Source organism: Spea bombifrons, chromosome 6 (genome assembly GCF_027358695.1).
Source record: "Spea bombifrons isolate aSpeBom1 chromosome 6, aSpeBom1.2.pri, whole genome shotgun sequence".
In the NCBI taxonomy this organism is placed as follows: domain Eukaryota; kingdom Metazoa; phylum Chordata; class Amphibia; order Anura; family Pelobatidae; genus Spea; species Spea bombifrons.
In genome coordinates, this window is record NC_071092.1 from 18,291,468 (window position 1) to 18,312,070 (window position 20,603).

General features: G+C 41.7%; 1 protein-coding gene across 1 annotated transcript in view; it reads right to left on the reverse strand.

The window, feature by feature from the left end:
- Positions 1–20,603, reverse strand: part of DDX47 (DEAD-box helicase 47) — a 66,090-nt gene that overhangs the window by 20,899 nt on the left and 24,588 nt on the right. Inside the window, exons 6-10 of the mRNA XM_053469069.1 lie at positions 17,851–17,922; positions 6,436–6,552; positions 2,773–2,919; positions 1,823–1,960; positions 887–957 (exon numbers count right to left, since the gene is read on the reverse strand). Of these exons, the coding sequence (XP_053325044.1) occupies positions 887–957; positions 1,823–1,960; positions 2,773–2,919; positions 6,436–6,552; positions 17,851–17,922 (545 nt within the window). The remainder of the gene's footprint in view (positions 1–886; positions 958–1,822; positions 1,961–2,772; positions 2,920–6,435; positions 6,553–17,850; positions 17,923–20,603) is intronic.

The following is a 20,603-nucleotide window of genomic DNA, read 5'->3' on the forward strand; positions in this document are numbered from 1 at the left end:
CCAGAGGGAGACAAGATGTTAAGAGCAGAGAAATATGTTCCAGGGCATAGCCTGAACAAATGATATTTAGAGTCCAAGGGTTCAATGTTATTTATGCCTATTCTTGAAAAGAAATGAAGTCTGCCTCCCACTGAGAGGAAATTTATCCCTCTTCAACAATGGGGCTGACCTTTGGAACGATGTATGGCTTAACATGGCAGGCACAAAAGGACATGGAGTCTTCTTTATCCCTGGAGTAACAAAGGGAATATACCTAAACCTGGGAGGCCATTTAATGTCCCTGGTGGTTCTTTCGAGGATGCTCTCCTTTTAGGGGAGATCATTATTTGGATCTGGAAGGGAGTTTTTAGCGGCACTGACCAGGCCTTGAGCCAGAGAGCTCTTCTAGAAAGGACAGAGAATGCCACAGTGCAGGTAGTAGTAGGCACTGATTTGATAGCAGCATCTGAAATAAAGTCAATGGCCATGTGGCTGTCAGATGTTCCTAATAATCTGTTCAGTCCCCAGGGATAGAAAGCAGATCCTCTAGGGCTTGTTGAAGCCAAGTTCTTACAGCTCTAGATCTAGATGCAACATCAATGCTGAGATTAAAGTTCGTGGCAGCCTCTCTGGGTGCCTGCATCAGTCAGCAATGATAGCTAAGGAAGTCCCATGAACCGGAAACCACTTCCTCCATATCCAAGGTTCCTCTAATAGCAGAAATTAACTTTCACGGGAAAGAAAATATCTCTTGCACATTTTAAGGATGTTCCAGGCATTTTAGCTCTAGTCCTCTCTACTAAATACAAGATATTTCTTGGAGTCATGTACTACATTGAAATAGAAACCAAAACAAAGAGATTAAAGCACAAAACGAATGCTACAAGAAAATTAAAAATAAACTTACTGAGTGACAAAAGTGATTGCCTTCCCCGACCTTCCAGCTCGAGCTGTTCGTCCTACTCTGTGTATGTAATCCTGGAAGTAAAAAAAACTCAAACATTTTCTCCAATATTCTAATGTTGTAATAAATATTTATATTTTTATTAGATTGGCAATATACCACACAATTTACATTTTAATTTGCTTATAGGTCTTGTTCCATTATGCCCACTATATCCCCTACAGCCTACTATCTCTCACTGCCAATGTTAAGTATTCTACTTTTAATCATTTATTTTTCTTGCAAATATTCAAACTGGTTACACAAAGATGACGCACATTTTATAAAATCCTTGCATTCATGCAGAATTTACTCTATTCATAACAATTAGTTGCCAACTTTTGATACATTACAGTTTCATTTTTACATATCCTACACTTGTACCCGCTGCGATGAGACGCTCTGTACCCCGACTGTCAATAGCTGCTTCCTAGCTCTTACAAGAACTGTATACGGGCACGCGCCAAAGCACCAACTCTCCAGTCACCCAAATCACTAGCCGAAGCTTAATGCAGGGTGCAGTACAAGAGCTGTTTATTCAGAGTCACACACAGGGTTTATATGCAGCCATAAATGAATTTTTGAATATAATGGGGGGGGGGATGGTTTGTGTTGGCAAAGTACAGGAATAATTCCAAATCAATGTCAGCGCTCCACAATCCTCAAAGCCTCTAATATTTAGGAAATATGGTTAAACTTGTACCAGGGGAAAATCAGTAGAAACTGCCCCCTGTACCTACACACAGAATTCTTTACAAGGCCAGGGCCCATAGTCAATAGGGAGGAGGCTCTTGGGCCTCTCCAGGGGCTTCAGTGATGGAGGGTTCCGTCACACCCGACAAACTACTTTACATTGTTTCAAAAGTAGTAACACAGAAGCCTTGTGCAGGATTAGCTCACCTTTGAGTGGGTGGGAATGTCAAAGTTTATAACAACATCTACATGTGGTATATCAAGGCCACGACTTGCAACATCTGTCGCCAATAATATGGTGCGGGATTTTGCCTTGAATTTATTTAGTGCCCCAAGCCTCTTGTTCTGTGGAAGGAGAGGAACAGAGTTAAAACTTTAAGGGTAGATCCAAAAACCTAATTAAATATTTCACATTTACTATAAAGTATACAGGACCAACAGCACCAATGTTCTGTAGATCAAAGTGCTTAGTTAATAAAGGATGTGTAGTAAACAGGCAAGATGGTGGTCAAAGTATCACAGAGCCAATTATGTATTATACAGTGCCCTTCCGACTCTCACCCCACCCATTTCCAGTGAATATTAGGTATGCACTCATGTAACTTCACCTGTTCTGGGCTTAACTTCAAGGACATGGGAAAATTATCCAGTCGTAGGATGACCAGAGTAATATTTCTAAATGGATATTATTGTGTACTGCTAGCTAATTGATCCTCTGTGTCAGATGTAAGACAGCATGCTCAATGTTTATTAGCATCCTGGAGGGAATGACATTTTGAACTCGGCTTCGGGTAGATAGATTATGTATATTCATCGATGAGTTGTTAAAAACAAGAATGACTTGTTAAGGGTGCACATAATAGAAGTATTTTTGGCTACCATTTTGCTACCATCTAATTTCTAATGTAAATATACTTTTTGTGTGACTAGAATTACTAGTCCAAGGATGAAACAAGCATGGCCAACAACACACAGCTTTAATAATTCTGGAGATTTTTTTTTTACAAAATGCCTAACTTTATGATTGGAAAACCACATAAAAAATATAAAGGTTACCACCCTTGCCTTAAGAAAATTAACACTTTTGTATATATGCTCACACATTTACACAACTATGTGCCGTACGGTCCTAGTACCCAATAATATATAAAACTAACCTGGCTCATTTGCCCATGCAAAGAAATAGCCGTGAAACCCAAATTACGGAGTAGAAGGGCTACACGCTGAGTGTTGTTACAGGTGCTGCAGAAGATCATGAATGAATTCCCTGCAAGTTCATTTAAAACATACACAAGGTAACTGTCCTAAAAATAAAAGTAGATTAGTGAGAAAACTATTGTATAATACACATACACACAAAATTCTTGCATGGAAAAAGTTAAAACTTGTACCTATTGCCCCATAATGTGCAGAAAAAAAAAGCAGAAAACAAAAACATTGGGTATATCTAACAGTAGAATCTATTTAGCAGGATTTTTCATTAACTTATAGATTTGTAAAAGATTTGTCAAGTATGTCAGAAAAAGTCATTTTTCTAAATTTACCATATTTTATACATTTTTAATACAGTAAATGACATGATGGAATCAAAAAATGACATTTAAAGAAAGCCCTTGTCCTGAAAAAAACAAGAAATAACTTGTGTGGGTTCAGTAAACAGGAAAAAGGAAAATTATAGCTAAACACAAGCACCGCAGAAATGTTAACAGCCATTGTTACAAAGGGTACAAAAAATTAAATCAGCCATTGTCACGAAGATGATAGTATTTATATAAAAAAAAAAACAAAAAAAAAAACACAAAAGTAACCGTTGGCATGCAAAACAGTGGCAAATAAGTAAATAAGTAAAGAGATACTTATGTTTAACCCCTTCAATCCCAGGGGTTTTTGGTACCTCAAAGCCTGGAGCAATTTTGCCATTTTTGCGGTATGTCGGTTTAGCGATTATTCTCCTTTCCTGTGAATAGTGTACCCATGTAAACTATATATTGTTTTTTCAAGGAGAGATAGAGCTTTCTTTTGATACCATAGTTGGATGATAAGCTGAAAATTTAGAATGAGAAACCACAGAAATGGTTAGAGGTCCTCCTAGGGACCTCCTGAACATGCCAGTGATGTCACAATGACATCACAGCTCACATTATAGTTTTATTTATTATTATTTTAATGATTTTTTAAATATTTTTTAAATGAATTAACTTTTTTTTCCAGCTTTTCTGTTTCAGGACGGGAGGGGGAGTGAGAGACATGGTTTCTCACTCCCCCCCCCCCCCCGCATCGATCACACTGTGATCTCTATGCAGGTTCCTACCTCCGATGAACTTCCGGGTTACGTCAGCAGTGACGCAACCCGGAAGGGAATCGCCCAATCGGAAGCTGTTACAGGAGATCGGACAGCAGAAAGCCGGCAATGCCGGCTTCTGCTGTCAGTGGGGAGTCCAGGCTGTCAAACGACAGCCTGACCTCCCATGCAGCGTCAGGGACACATCCCTGGACGTACCGTGACGTCCATAGGGGTTTCTTAATAGGCGTTTTTTGGACGTCCCGGTACGTCTATAGGGGATTGAAGGGGTTAAGAATGTTGCTCCTCACACACGGAGGAAAAAAAAACACAACTAAACCCCCCCCAAAAAAAAACCTTTAAATGTTCAAAGCCTTAAGACCTGGTGATCATTTGTTCATTGAAAAACACCAGCATTGATTACATACAGTGCAGGCACACAAAATGTTTACACTTAACCCCTTAAAGACAATTGACGGTCCGGGCACGGCACCCGAAAACACTTGTGTGGGTTCAGCAAATGGGAAAGAAGAAAATTACAGCTAAACACGAGCACCGCAGAAATTTTAACTGCCATTGTCACTAAGGATACAAAAAATAAAATCAGCCTTTGTCACGAAGGGGTTAAAAAGCCACAATTATGTTTTATAAACAGGCTAGAAAGAATTAGCCCAAAGTATATAATTTACATATCATATATCATGAGGGCTTACAGTATTTCACAAGTCAAAGTGCGTACACCCCTCACATTTTTGTAAATATTTTATTGCATCTTTTCATGTAACACTGAAGAAACGACACTCTGCTACAATATAAAGCAGTGTGTACAGCCTTTATAACAGTGTAAATTTGCTGTCCCCTCAAAATAATAACACAGCCATTAATGTCTAAACCTTGGCAACAAAAGTGAGTACACCCCTAAGTGGAAATGTCCAAAATGGGCCCAATTAGCCATTTTCCCTCCCTGGTGTCATTTGACTCGTTAGTGTTACAAGGACTCAGGTGTAAATGGGAGGAAGGTGTGTTAAATTTGGTGTTTTCGTTCTCACACTCTCTCATACTGGTCACTGGAAGTTCAACATGGCACCTCAAGGCAAAAAACTCTGAGGATCTGAAAAAGAGAAGAATTGCTGCTCTACATAAAGATAGCCTAGGCTATAAGAAGTTTGCCAAGACCCCGAAACTGAGCTGCAGCACCCACCAAGACCATGCAGCGGTTTCACAGGACAGGTTCCACTCAGAACAGGCCTTGCCATGGTCAACCGATGAAGTTGAGTGCACGTGCTCAGCGTCATATCTAGAGGCTGTCTTTGGGAAATAGATGTATGAGTGCTGGCAGCATTGCTGCAGAGGTTGAAGGGGTGGGGGTGGGTCAGCCTGTCAGTGCTCAGACCATACGCCGCACACTGCATAAAATTGGTCTGCATGGCTGTCGTCCCAGAAGGAAGCCTCATCTAAAGATGATGCACAAGAAAGCCTCCAAACAGTTTGCTGAAGATAAGCAGACTAAGGACATGGATTACTGGAACCATGTCCTGTGGTCCGATGAGACCAAGATAAACTTATTTGATTCAGGTGGTGTCAAGCGTGTGTGTCGGCAACCAGGTGAGGAGTATAAAGACAATTGTGTCTTGCCTACAGTCAAGCATGGTGGTGGGAGTGTCATGGTCTGGGCCTGCATGAGTGCTGTCGGCACTGGGGAGCTACAGTTCATTGAAGGAACAATGAGTGCCAACATGTACTGTGACATATTGAAGAATATCCCCTCCATTCGGAGACTGGGCTGCAGGGCAGTATTCCAACATGATAACGACCCCAAACACACCTCCAAGACGACCACCACCTTGCTAAAGAAGCTGAGGGTAAAGGTGATGGACTGGCCAAGCATGTCTCCAGACCTAAACCCTATTGAGCATCTGTGGGGCATCCTCAAAAGGAAGGTGGCAACCTGTGAAGCTTTGGCGAACTCCATGCCCAAGAGAGTTAAGGCAGTGCTGGAAAATAATGGTGGCCACACAAAATAGATAATTTGGGCCCAATTTAGACATGTCCACTTAGGGGTGTACTTACTTTTGTTTCCAAGGTTTAGACATTAATGGCTGTATGTTGAGTTATTTTGAGGGGACAGAAAATGTACACCGCTATACAGGCTATATACTCATTACTTTACATTGTAGCAGACTGTCATTTCTTCAGTGTTGTCACATAAAAATATATTAAAAAATATTTACAAAAATGCGAGGGGTGTACTCACTTGTGAGATACTGTATGTGTTGCCTCACACATCCGGAATATGAGGGCCATTTCAAAATCTTGTACCGTTTTTCACATTTAATATTTTTTCCTGGTGAGCATAAACAAAAAAACACACATTTAAAGTAATATTCCACATTCATAGTTTAGGACTTTCAGAATCTATGTAACCAATTTTGATAACCCCATATTGTATGGTGCATACTGGGATGTGCAATTTTTTTCCTCAATCTATGCTCCTTCAAATTCTGTCCATCTTACTTAGGAAACGTAGAGAAAAAAATACCTTGAATTTGGATGGAATAAAAACATAAAACTGTTGCAGTTTTTCCACCGTTTGATATTTAGAAGAAACAGCACATTTTACTGGATCCTTAAGAGCAGCTCGTTGGAGTTTTTGTACCTGAAAAGAAAAAGATTAAAGAAGAGAGAGAAAAGAAGTTTCCATCAGCTACATTTTCGTTACTCAACACACAGAACAAATTTATAAAAATACCAGAAAAAAAAAAACTACTTTTCTCGTGAATATTTCTTGAAGCAGGTGCTCCTGTTTCCTTTTCAAATGAATGGCTAATTACATTGTTTGATTTGGGCAGAAGTGCATTGTCCTTGCTCTAAAAAACGGCGAAAAACAGTCACTCAGACTGTAAAAGCAGGGGCAGCTCAGGGGTGGAAAGGGCCCCTGGGGAACTCAATTACAAGGGCCTACACAACACACACAAACAATATATATACAGTGGGGCAAAAAAGTATTTAGTCAGCCACCAATTGTGCAATTTCAAAGATGAGAGAGGCCTGTAATTTTCACCATAGGTACACTTCAACTATGAGAGACAGAATGGGGGGAAGAATACAGGAAATCCCATTGTAGGATTTCTAATGAATTCATTGGTAAATTCCTCGGTAAAATCATCAAATATCGCGGCAGGCTATAACAGCTTAGGAAGCGATCAGAATCGCTTCCAAACCATAAACTGTGTTGCTGACATGCCTCGATATCGAGGCATGTCAGTAACACTACCCCCCTACCCCGATAGCCTTGTGATTGCTCCGAAGAGCAACCACAAGTGCCATCCTGTAAATGAAGTTGCTGTCATTCACAGGATGGCATTAACAATAGAAAATTAGTTCACAGAGGGTCTATCCAGACCCTCTTGAGAACTCTCGAGCTCCTCCTGCAGGTTGAATGCAGGTACTGCATCCAAGAATGCAAGGTCAATGGAGCCCAGCTGATTAATGAGAGTAAAAAAAATTTTTTTTAATAAGCAAGTCCTAAAATTCTTTATCTTTACAAAAATTCCAGCATGGAAAGAGCTAAAATATTGGCATTACAAATGCCCATAGGGTGTCTCGTATTAAAAAATCATGAGAGGATGGGGTAAATTGAATTGGCCGGGTTCAAAGATGTCCCAAACATGGGACATGGGGACAGTAGGATTAGATGTCTAAATGGCATAAAAATACACACCTCACAAAGGCGGCCTTATACCTCCCAATCAACCCAACAAACCCATGCATGTGGGGTATCACTGCGCTCATATTGGGGTGTTTGACACGGACATATACAAGGAGCGATAAATTTATACCTGAAGTACAACATGTGTGAAAAAAAATACAAAAAAAATGTACTACCACACAGTTTCACAAAGGCTGGTCGTAAAATTAGTGCATGGAAAGGGTTAAAATACCAGCATCTCAAATACCTTGGGGTGTCTAGTTTTAAAAAATATATGATTTGATAAGGTAAATTGCATTGGCCGGCTTCAAAGATACCCGAAATGGCACACGGGGGGGAAGAATTACCAGATCTGGAAAAACAGGTTTTGAAACAGCAAAACGCTACCTGTATTTATTGCCCCATAACGTGCAGAAAGAAAGCAAAAAAACCCAAAACATTGGGTATTTCTAAACTCAGGACAAATAGAATCTATTTAGAAGGTTTTTTCATTCGTTTTTGCAGATGAGTAAATGTTTCTTGTTTAAAAAGTGAGAAAAAGTAATTTTTTAACAAAAAATCCCGATATTTTATCTTTTTTTTTATATAGTAAATTAGATATGATAAAATTAATGGTATCTAAAGAAAGCCCTGTTTGTCCTGAAAAAAACAATATATAATAAGTGTGGGAGCACGAAATGAGAAAGAAGAAACAGTAACACTGAAAAACGTTAAAAGAGCCATTGTCCCACAATATACCACGAGTAAGAACCCCTATTGTCCTTAAGGGGTTAAGAGTCTCCTCTGTCCTCCACTCGTTACCTGTATTAATGGCACCTGTTTGAACTTGTTATCAGTGTAAAAGACACCTGTCCACAACCTCAAACAGTCACACTCCAAACCCCACTATGGCCAAGACCAAAGAACTGTCGAAGGACACCAGAAACAAAATTGTAGACCTGCACCAGGCTGGGAAGACTGAATCTGCAATAGGCAAGCAGCTTGGTGTGAAGAAATCAACCGTGGGAGCAATTATTCGAAAATGGAAGTCATACAGGACCACTGATAATCTCCCTCGATCTGGGGCTCCACGCAAGATCTCACCCCGTGGTGTCAAAATGATCACAAGAACGGTGAACAAAAATCCCAGAACCACACGGGGGGCCTAGTGAATGACCTGCAGAGAGCTGGGACCAATGTAACAAAGGATACCATCAGTAACACACTACGCTGCCAGGGACTCAAATCATGCAGTGCCAGACATGTCCCCCTGCTTAAGCCAGTACATGTCCAGGCCCGTCTGAAGTTTGCTAGAGAGCATATGGATGATCCAGAAGAGGATTGGGCGAATGTCATATGGTCAGATGAAACCAAGGTAGAACTTTTTGGTAGAAACTCAACTCGTCGTGTTTGGAGGAGAAAGAATGCTGAGTTGCATCCAAAGAACACCATACCTACAGTGAAGCGTGGGGTGGAAACATTATGCTTTGGGGCTGTTTTTCTGCAAAGGGACCAGGATGACTGATCCGTGTAAAGGAAAGAATGAATGGGGTCATGTATCATGAGATTTTGAGTGAAAACCTCCTTCCATCAACAAGGGCATTGAAGATGAAACATGGCTGGGTCTTTCAGCGTGACAATGATCCCAAACACACCGCCCAGGCAACGAAGGAGTGGCTTCGTAAGAAGCATTTCAAGGTCCTGGAGTAGCCTAGCCAGTCTCCAGATCTCAACCCCATAGAAAACCTTTGGAGAGAGTTGAAAGTCTGTGTTGCCCAGCGACAGCCCCAAAACATCACTGCTCCAGAGGAGATCTGCATAGAGGAATGGTCCAAAATACCAGCAACAGTGTGTGAAAACCTTGTGAAGACTTACAGAAAACGTTTGACCTCTGTCATTGCCAACAAAGGGTATATAACAAAGTATTGATATGAACTTTTGTTATTGACCAAATACTTATTACCATAATTTGCAAATAAATTCTTTAAAAATAAGAATGATTTATGGACTTTGTTGTCTCATTCTGTCTCTCATAGTTGAAGTGTACCTACGGTGAAAATGACAGGCCTCTCTCATCTTTGTAAGTGGGAGAACTTGCACAATTGGTGGCTGACTAAATACTTTTTTGCCCCACTGTATATATAATGCAGAATGCCGGTCATGATGCAGGACAAGGTTTTGTTCCCAGACAACAGCAATGCATTTACTCAGCTAACTGAATATGTGCATATAACCAATTATGTCATCAGATGTAGTGTATTTTTAATAAATGACCTCTGTCATTGCCAACAAAGGGTATATAACAAAGTATTGATATGAACTTTTGTTATTGACCAAATACTTATTACCATAATTTGCAAATAAATTCTTTAAAAATAAGAATGATTTATGGACTTTGTTGTCTCATTCTGTCTCTCATAGTTGAAGTGTACCTACGGTGAAAATGACAGGCCTCTCTCATCTTTGTAAGTGGGAGAACTTGCACAATTGGTGGCTGACTAAATACTTTTTTGCCCCACTGTATATATAATGCAGAATGCCGGTCATGATGCAGGACAAGGTTTTGTTCCCAGACAACAGCAATGCATTTACTCAGCTAACTGAATATGTGCATATAACCAATTATGTCATCAGATGTAGTGTATTTTTAATAAATATTTGTCATGGAAGCCGTTTCTGTCCTTGTGCCAGGCACATCAAGAAAAAACAAACGTACAGTTAAGGACCGATGACGTGCCTGGCAGATCCTGGACTTAAGTACGATAGAAAGCGTTAACAGGGGTCTTACAAGCGTCACATTCGCTATATTCAATATGGCAGTAGATGGCTGCTTAAGCAGAGCTTAGGAAGCTATTAAAGATTGCTTCCTAAGCTCAGTTGGGGTTGCTGAAATGCCTATTTTTGGGGGGTTGTCTTATAATCGAGCAAATACGGTGTACATCTACACACAAAGTAGATATAACTTGTATGGGCAAGTTACAAAAAAAAAAAAAAAAAATGAAGAAAATTACAGCTAAGCGAACACAGCATAAACATAACAAAAGCCAGAATCTCCAAATACAGGGCCGAAATAGCCCACCAGGAAATTTTCTGGTGGGCCGGCAGACAAACATTCAAAGGGGCAGCTAAGTCCAAAGCAGCTGTCGTGCGGCTGCGAAATTCAAAGCAGCCGTCGTGCAGCTGTAAAACACCTCTGCCGGCGCCTAATTAAGTTAAAGCGGCCGGCGTGCACACATCCTGCGGTCCAGTGGCAGCAGTGCCTCGGCTCTTCGTCCCGCCCTGATCATCCCATCGGAGGACAGCAGGGAAAAGTATTACAAAAAAAAAATACCGGTGGTTATTGGACGCAGACAACCCCCGCTGTTAACCGCACCTCCTTCCGGCTGCAGCGATTCGCATAGACGTCTACACGCTGCCCGGCTACATGACCTGGGAGTCAGAAGCACCGGTAAGTTTGGGGAGGCAGCGCTGCGGGGAATCTGGATCTTAGTCTCATAGTCAGACCTATTTGAGGTCTGATTATAAGACGACCCCGGTTATAAGAGGAGGGGTATTTTTCAGAGCATGTGCTCTGAAAAAAAACTCGTCTTATAATCGAGCAAATACAGTATTTAATATTTACTTATCCAGAGATAAAATGCCCTCCTGAATTTGTAGTCACAATCAGTGAGAGGAAAAGTAAAGGTTCTGGGTTATTTGCTGTACTTCGATCTGCACATCTTACCGTGTTTCCCCGAAAGTAAGACAGTGTCTTACTTTCTTTTTATCCCTAAAAGCCCCACTATGTCTTACTTTCGGGGTATGTCTTATATTGGGAAAAAATTGTCCAATTTTTTTTTTAACCATAAAATTAACATATACACCAATCCACACGTATACACAAATCCACACACATATACACCAATCCACTCTCACTTAATGCTTTCCTACCTTTCCTTTCTTCTTTCAGCTTCTTTTCCTCCTCTTCGCTCCTCTTCTTCAGTTCTTGTCTCCTGCCGGGTCAGAGGGCACGGACAGCGGTGGGCGCGGCTTCAGTGTTGTGCGCCGGGATCTGACAAGAAACCCCGGCGCACAACAGCTGTTGCCGCGGGGATCACAAGGGAGCGGTATCGGAGGTCATTAACAGACCTCCGGCTCCCTTGAGTGATCTTAAGCCGGGTTGAACCCGGCTTAAAATCACTCAAGGGAGCCGGAGGTCTGTTAAAGACCTCCGATACCGCTCCCTTGCGAGCCTGCTCCTCCAGCGGCGGACATTACTGTCCGTCTCTGGAGGGGTGCCGGGTGCCGCAGGTTGGCACCCCCTGGAGTGTGGCGCCCTGTGCGGTCGCACACCCCAAAGGTCGGCCCTGCTCTAAGGGGCCGGCCTTAGGGGTCTGCGGCCGCACAGGGTTTAAATAAAAACATCGGGGGTTTTTTTCAACTTTATTTAACATCCTCCATTAGCCGACCCCTCTGAAACTCCCGATACGTCTTACAATCGGGGGTGTCTTACTATCGGGGAAACACGGTATTAAAAAGGATAAGTGGCACTAAATTGTGGCTTCAGGTGCATGATGATTTTTTTTTTAATGTACTGATGTACTTTTACTGATGATGTGGAATTTTAATAATAACGTGGTATTCTGTTACCGTAAAGGAACAATTTAATATAGTTTTAAGCAAGAAATTATTTATAACTATACGCATGGTAAATATCGTGGCTCAGATAGGCGTGTGGTGTGTGGGCACAAGAGCTCATTTCCAGGGCTGCTTTTCATTCCCAGGCCGACTGAGTAAATAAGCATAATCACATGCATTCATGCAGGGGTAAACCACATCAACACATAGAGTAGTCTGTATACACACACTGACTGTGATAAACACAGATTCCAGCTCCTACCTGCAGAGTACCTCTTATTTTGATGTCTGGGAGACCTACATTAACTCTTTTCCTAACAGAGTGCCATGTAGTCTCTACTCTACTGACTACAGAGATAACTCTGCCATCAATGATGCCCATTATCAAGTGTCTGTATATCTTCAAATACCAAGTGGGCCCCCACCTCACCTCCCTCACCCCCACATCACAAGTAATGTATGCATGCACTGCAGTGCAGGCTAGTGGCCCCTTGACAACAGATGCCCTGGGGTAATTACCCCCAAATGAATCTGCCTCTGGGCAAAAGCTTGTTTTGATGCATTTCATTCACAAGGACTGTGTCATTTGTTAAGTGAAGTTCCACAGTAAATTTGAAATTAATGTTTTAGAACATTCATCCTCACCTTTGACAGTGCAAAATTAATGGGATGCACCCATAGGGTTGTTACGCGGATGTCATTTTGTCGATAAGAGGTTGATTTCCCCTTTACGGCCGGAGCAGCAATCTTGCCGGTGTGCAGTTTTTGTAAAATGACCGAAAGTCTAGTAACTTTAGACACGTTCTAAATTTTATCACATGACAGGAGGCTTCATATTTAGATTTCTCGCTCTTTAACTCCAAACAGCAGCAAACTGAAAACAGTGACAGTCTATATGGGCTCCTGCACTTCCTCTTTCTTTGCTGCTCCTGACAGGTACAGGTCAGAGTTTTGGCCTCCTGCGGTCTTTAATATTGTCGTTTACATTTGTGTTATAGGCGTATATATATTTCTGTCTTATTGCAGTTTAATGCCATTCCCCGAGGGTGGGGGGTCACCGTATTTATCTTGTGTGTTTTGCCCATTTGCAATGTTTTCCTTTATTTTTCTACAAGTCTGCCTTATGATACTTTAGTTTTATCCGCACATTCGCTTATGCTGTAGGAGTCTTACTTTGCTCTCTGTGGGTCCTCTGCGTTGGTTTCGGTTTTCAGTTCTGTTCCTCTGCAGCTTGTGTGGCCTTCATCTTCTGTTAGCAGTTTTTCTGTACTGTGTGGTGGCCATCTTGGATCTCAAGATCGCAACATTCTAATTTTTTCGTGTGATCTTCTCAGAACATGACAAGCAGGGGAAGTATTTTATGCGACGGGTATGCTCCTGTTCTTTTTATTAAAGGTTAGGTACCACTCTGGTTGTTATAGGTGCTTTCAGTGTTTTAAGTTTCCTTTCTGCTGAGGCTATTTGCAATTAAGTCTCCATGGTCTTGTAGGTTTCAAGGCTTTGGTTCTCTTGACTGACAACCTTTTTTTTATGCATTTCTTTATGCCAATGTGATTACATGTCCATCTACACGGTAAGGATTTTAACAATACCTCAGCTATGCATTGGAGCTCTCCCCTGAGGAAGCGCGTGCACCTAGTCAAATTTAAAATTGCTTCAGGATTGGCCACATATGCCGCTACTCTGAAAAAAAAAATCCAGAATAATGCGTTTCAAATAAGTTATAATTTGATTTGCATTTTACTCAGGGACAAGATTGTAGACCTACACAAAGCTTTAATGGGCTACAAGACCATCACCAAGCAGCTTGGTGAGAAGGTGAGAACAGTTGGTGCGATTATTCGCAAATGGAAGAAACAAAATAACTGTCAATGTCCCTCGGTCTGGGGCTCCGTGCAAGATCTCACCTCATGGAGTTTCGATGATCATGAGAACGGTGAGTAATCAGCCAGAACTACTTGGGAGGATCTTGTCAATGATCTCAAGGCAGCTGGGACCATAGTCACCAAGAAAACAATTGGTAACGCACTATGCCGTGAAGGACTGAAATCCTGCAGCGCCCCGGAAGGTCCCCCTGCTCAAAAAAAGCACATGTACAGGCCCGTCTGAAGTTTGCCAATTAAAATCTGAATGATTCAGAGGAGAACTGGGTGCAAGTGTTGTGATCAGATGAGACCAAAATTGAGCTATTTTGTAGCAACTCAAGTTGTTGTGTTTGGAGGAGGAGTGCTGCCTATGACCCCAAGAACACCATCCCCACCATAAAACATGGAGGTGGAAACATTATGCTTTATTATGCATAATGTTTTTCTGCTAAGGGGACAGGACAACTTCACCGCATCAAAGGGACGATAGATGGGGCCAAATCTTGGGTGAGAACCTCCTTCCCTCAGACACGGCCAAAGCAACAAAGGAGTGGCTCAAGAAGAAGCACATTAAGGGCCTGGAGTGACCTTAATCACATTGAAAACCTGCGGAAGGAGCTGAAGGTTTGAGTTGCCAGATGTCAGCCTCAAAACCTTAATGATGACTTGGATAGGATCTGCAAAGAGGAATGGCAGAAAACCCCTCCTGAGATGTGTACAAACCTGGTGGCCAACAACAAGAAACCTATGAATTTGTGATTGGCAACAAGGGTTTTGCCACCAAGTACTAAGTCATGTTTTGCAAAGGGGTCAAGTACTTATTTCACTGAGTATTATACTAGATTTTTTTTTCTCATTCTGTCTCTCACTATTCAAATAAACCTACTAGGGTTGCAACCAACGATTATTTTCATAATCGTTTAGTTGGACTTTTTTTTTGATTCATCGATTAATCAGATTAAAAAAAAATGTAAATTTTTAATTTAATTAAAATAATTTAAAAAAAGGGAGAAAAATGCATTTCTTGTTTTTATTTCCCCAATCTGACCCCCCCCCCGTTATGCACATTTGAGCCCAGGCTTGCCACACTGCCTCCCAGATATGCCTTATATATCCCCTCTATGTCTTAAGCCCCCCCTGATAAGCCTTATATCCCCCATATGCCAGTGCCCTCTGATATGCCTTATACCCCAGATATGCCACTCTGCCTCCGAATATGCCTTATACCCCTCATATACCACTCTGCCCCCGAATATGCCTTATACCCCTCATATACCATTCTGCCCCCGAATATGCCTTATACCTCCTATATGCCACTCTGCCCCCCCCCTCGGCAAGCTGTCAGAGAGGAGGATCCGGGTCCCCTGCACCACTACGGGGGAACTGGATCTTAGTGTTATTATAAGATATATATATATAAGATGCACCGAAATGAAAATTCTGGACCGAAACCGAACATGACAACAACAAAAAAACACTTTTATTAAAAGTGAGTAACATCAAAATGGGACAAAAAAATGCAGTAATTATATATAAATTGTTAAAAGCAATCACACTGCTATCGTGCCCAGTCAACCAGTACATGCTAGAACCTGAGCATGATAAGTGATTTCAATAACAATATTACTTATATGATTGTTAGCAGCAATCACACTCCTATCATGCAAAGTCAGCCAGTACATGCTAGAATCTATGTATGCCTGGCCATGATAGGAGTGTGATTGCTGTTAATCATGATATATACACACACACACACACACATATATATTTATTGCATTTTATGCCCAATTTTGGCGTGTTACTTATTTTTAATAAAAATGTTTAACACAAAAAAAACTGAAACAAAAAAACATGGTTTATAATATACAAACGAAGCCGACGGGGCTTTGTTTGGGGAGCCTTTCTTAAACAGAACTTCAGAGGCACGTCAGGGTTGGACGACAGATGGGTCATGTCGCCAGCAGTTTCTGGCCCTCAGGGCCCAGATAACAGTCCCAGAATTTCTTCCCACAAGTTACAATACGTGGATCCGCGTTATAAGGTCGCGCTTCGTCACGTTTCGTCTTCCTCTAGAGTCCATGGGCGCGGAAGGTCACTATATAATACAGGTAGGTCTCCCTCGTTTTACCGCTGGAAGGCTTGCTTTTTTTCTCTCAGGCATGGGCCAACCTTACCGTGGATGCTTGGGTCCTGCAGACTGTTCAAGGTTATGTGACAGATATTACAGAGCCAGTACAGAGGACGAGAACCCAACCGATGGTAGTATAAGCAGACCGTCTTATAGATGCCGAAATTCAAAGCCTGTTTGACGAGGACGCAGTCCAGTGGGCTCCGCAAGAAGTCTGGGGAGTTAGGACCGGTCATCAATTTGCGTCAGCTGAATGGGTTTGTGGTGTACAGACACTTATTGAGGGTATCCACCTGCTATGGGATTGCCTACAAAGTTCATGAAGCTAGACTTGAAAGACACTTATCTGTCAGTTCCAATAGCCCAGGAATGTCGCTGGTTTCTCAGATTTCATTGGAAGGGCTGACCGTAAGTTCCACGCTGTGGTGCTTCATCAAACTGCTGAAGCCAGTGATAGCACATATGAGAGGAAGATAATACAGATGTATAGTGTACCTGGACAATATGCTTTTTATTTTGCGAAGGAGCTCCCAAGGCTGCGCTTACAAACGAGATATGCAGTGCGGTTATTGGAATCCTTGGGCTTCGTGGTCAATTGCGACAAGTTGGCGTAAAGGCCCGCTCGTGTGGTCCAGTTTTTGGGTTTAGAGAGACTCCACGCAATGCACCCTTCGTCTACCACAGACGAAGATCACATCAATTCAGAAGGAGCCGAGGCCAACCTTGAGCCGGGATCAGATTCCCCTTCGACAATTGGCCCGTCTGGTGGGAGTGTGATCGTCCTCCATTCAGTTTTCCTCATGCTTCAGGACCAGCAGGTCGTATGGTTTATTCTTGTCCGGGGGACCACGCATCTTTTGTATTTATTTATGAGTGTTAACAGCAAAATATTAAGCCTCCTGTCATGTCATAAAATTGAATATTAATGCTAGCTTTAGTGTACTTATAATGACAGAAGGCGAATATTTTCTCTCCCTTACCTCGCGTTTTCCTCCGGTTGTTGAATTTTGTTTTTGCTGTAGATTTGTTTACATATTTGTTTCTCATATGGTTATATATTTTATTGTGTTTCGGTTTTATGCTGTTTGTCACTTTCCCCTGGGCGTATGAGAATTGATTTAAATACTATTTTACTTGTTTATTACACACACGCTTTTTCCCTTAGATGCCTTTCAGGGTTTGTTTCGTTTTTCAGCATAATCGTTCCTGGCTGTAGTCTTCGTGCTCAGAGAGTTGATGTTTACAAAGGCCGGGAGCAAGTGCACTATTCAGATGTTTTGAATTACTTTTCAGTTCTTTAGTCTTCTTTGTGATTGGACTTTGTTTTTCTGTTCCCGTTTATTTTGTGTTTGTTTCAAAGAAATAGGAAGTGGTTGGGAGTGCAGGAGCCTATATAGACTAGCACTGTTTTGGGATTGGTTTATTTGCTGCCGTTTGGAGTTAGTAAAAAGAAATCAAAATATTCACCTCCTGCCATTAAAATTAAGATTTTAGGTATACTAAAAGATAGCATAATCTTCAATTACATAGCATCTTTATAAATAGAAGAATAGAATAGAATTTTTAAATAACAAAAATGTGTTTGTGCATTTAAGACCATTTGGGAAAAGAAACCCATATTATATATTTGAGGACCACAAATTAGCTGTTACTAACCTTTTTTGTCATTGTTGCAGAGAAAAGAAAAGTTTTGCGGTCACGAGAAATGACTTTTAGAATTTTATCCATCTAAAAAATAAATAATACCACAATCAGTAATGGATGCAAATATAAATATAGACTTTAAATGACACTTCAAAGTAATAAGTTGTCCACTCATACCCTATCACATGACTATATGAAAACATCAGAAACTAGACCAAAATCTAGATAGAGAAGCACACCATCAGTAGTGTTACTGCTACAGCATATAAATCATCATTTAGCATGTTCAAAGAAAGAAAGTCCAGAATAAAATGTGTTATGCAGAGCCTATGTTGGGCTAATGCAGGGGTTTGGCACTGGAAAGGTTAACATAGCCAGATGCGTTTTACAGCCAACAGCTCGCCCTCTTAAGCCACACAGACTGACCAACACTTTGCCATAAATTCATTCAGGTTCAGCCTCTGTGACCATAAGCGGTAACTCCCCTACGGTATGGAATTTAGGGTGACAGTCTTCTGTGCTGTGTTTGGGTCATCTTGATTGGGATCTGTCAATCTTAACAAATGTTAAGATGTAGTTTTATATGTGTGTGATACTAAGGGCTAGGCCTGGGGTGTCTCTCCCTAACACTGGTGAGGCGGAACATCCCAAGAGGGGATAAAATGGACTGTTTTTGAAAAATTGGAGAACTCCTGGAACTTTCCATGCATTTAGAACACCACTGAAAACCCTCAAACTCAACAAGGACATAGAGGTTCCCGCATGGGTTTTGTATAGACATATATATATATACACACACACATACATTATATATACACACACACACACTTTTTTTTTTTTTAATTTCTTTATTAATCGGGAAAGTGTTATTTGAAATAACAGTAGTAATGTGCATTACGACATCAATCAGTATTACAAACCAATATAATCCATAGATTGAGAATGAATAAGTGACATCACATCAAAAACACTGTATTTGCTCGATTATAAAACGACCCACCAAAATCTGAATATTAATTTATGAAAAAAAGAAAAAGCCTGAATATAAAACGACCCTATAGAAAAAAACATTTACTAGTAAAACCTATTCATGTAAACTATGTGAACTATTTTTTTTTGATAAAAGCTATGATTGAGAAAAATATTGTTTTTATTTCCTTTTCTTTTTTTCAACCTGCCCCCCTAGCTATGCACATCTGCCCCCTGGCTTGCCACTCTGCCCAAGAAATGCCTTATACCCCCTATATGCCACTGTGCCCCATGATATGCCTTCTGACCCCCTATGTGCCACTTTGCCTCCAGAATTGCCTTTTACCCCTATATGCCACTCTGGCGTTTAGGGGGTTAAAAGGCATATGGGGCAGCGTGGTATTTAGGGAGGTATAAGGCATTTCAGGAGGCTGAGTGGCATATAGAGGGTTAAAATGCATTTCTGGAGGCAGAGTGGCATTAAGGGGTTTAAAAGGCATTTCACAGAGTGGTCGCTGAAGGAAAAACTCCTCCTTATAAATTGCCTGGAACTATTAGCAGGCTCATTCGCCATTCTAAGTTTCTTGAGGGATTCATAAAGCTGCTCCGTGCACCTCTGACTGGACGACGTGTCAGCGGTCGGATATACAAATCATCTAGGGGGCACGATGTTACAGGAACTTTCCGGTCTGGCCACAGAGTTTTGGTAGTTCTGCCTGGCTCACAACATAGCAGTTCAAGCTGAGCATATGCTGGGTATGAACAACTACGTCGCCGATTGCAATTCACGTCATCTCCGGGATTCCGGCGATTGGCGCTTACTCCAATCGGTAATCCACCCGAATCTCGGATCTTTGGGGCCCACTGGAAATAGATCTGTTCGCTTCACGGCTTAACACCCAGCTTCCCAGGTTTTTCAGCTGGAGACCAGATCCAGAAGCCCTAGCATCCGACAAGTTCCTACAGGATTGGTCTTTCCAAAAGATGCAACACCCTGCTGGTGTTTATTGCCCAGGTATGGGTCACTCAACCATGGTTTCCGACACTGTTGGAGATGGTAGTGGATGTTCCACGATTACTCCCCTCCAGCCTGGCCTTGGTGGTGGAGTTAAGAGGGGTGCCCTCATCCGCTACTTCACCAGGGTTTACTGCCCCTGTTGGTGTGGAAGGTTTCTGGGGACCCTGGTGTATCCAGGAAGTTTCGAGACCGACTCAGGATCTCTTGGCAGGAGCTTGGGCACCAGGAACTAGGTGAGTTTACAGTCATGCCTGGGACATGTGGGAACATTGGTGCATGGAACAACATGTGGATCCCGTTTCAGCTGCTTCAATGCTGATATTATGTTGTCTAACCAAATTATTTGATGATGACATACCGCATGATTAACGTGTACAGGTCTGCTATTTCTGCTGGGCATGTAGGCATTGCTGGTGTGCCAGTAGGGAAGCAGACGGTTGTATGCCGTTTACTGAAGGGCATGAAGTTGTCTCGCCCTCGATACTGGGGCTTACGGGATCTTAGTGCCGTCCTTCAAGTTTTGCTTGCATGGCCTGGTAATGCCTTTTTGTCTCTTCAGCAGTTATCCGCCAAATCGGTCATGCTGTTTTGTCTTATATCACGTAAGCGTGTGTCTGATGTTCAGGCATTGGATATCTCATCTAGATCTTTCACTCTGGAAGGTGTAAGGTTTGACATTAACAGACGTACTAAAACGTCTGTTACCTCAGAGTTTTATCCTTCATTTCCTCCCCCACTTCATTTATGTCCTGTGTCATGTCGCAAAGCTTACGAGGAA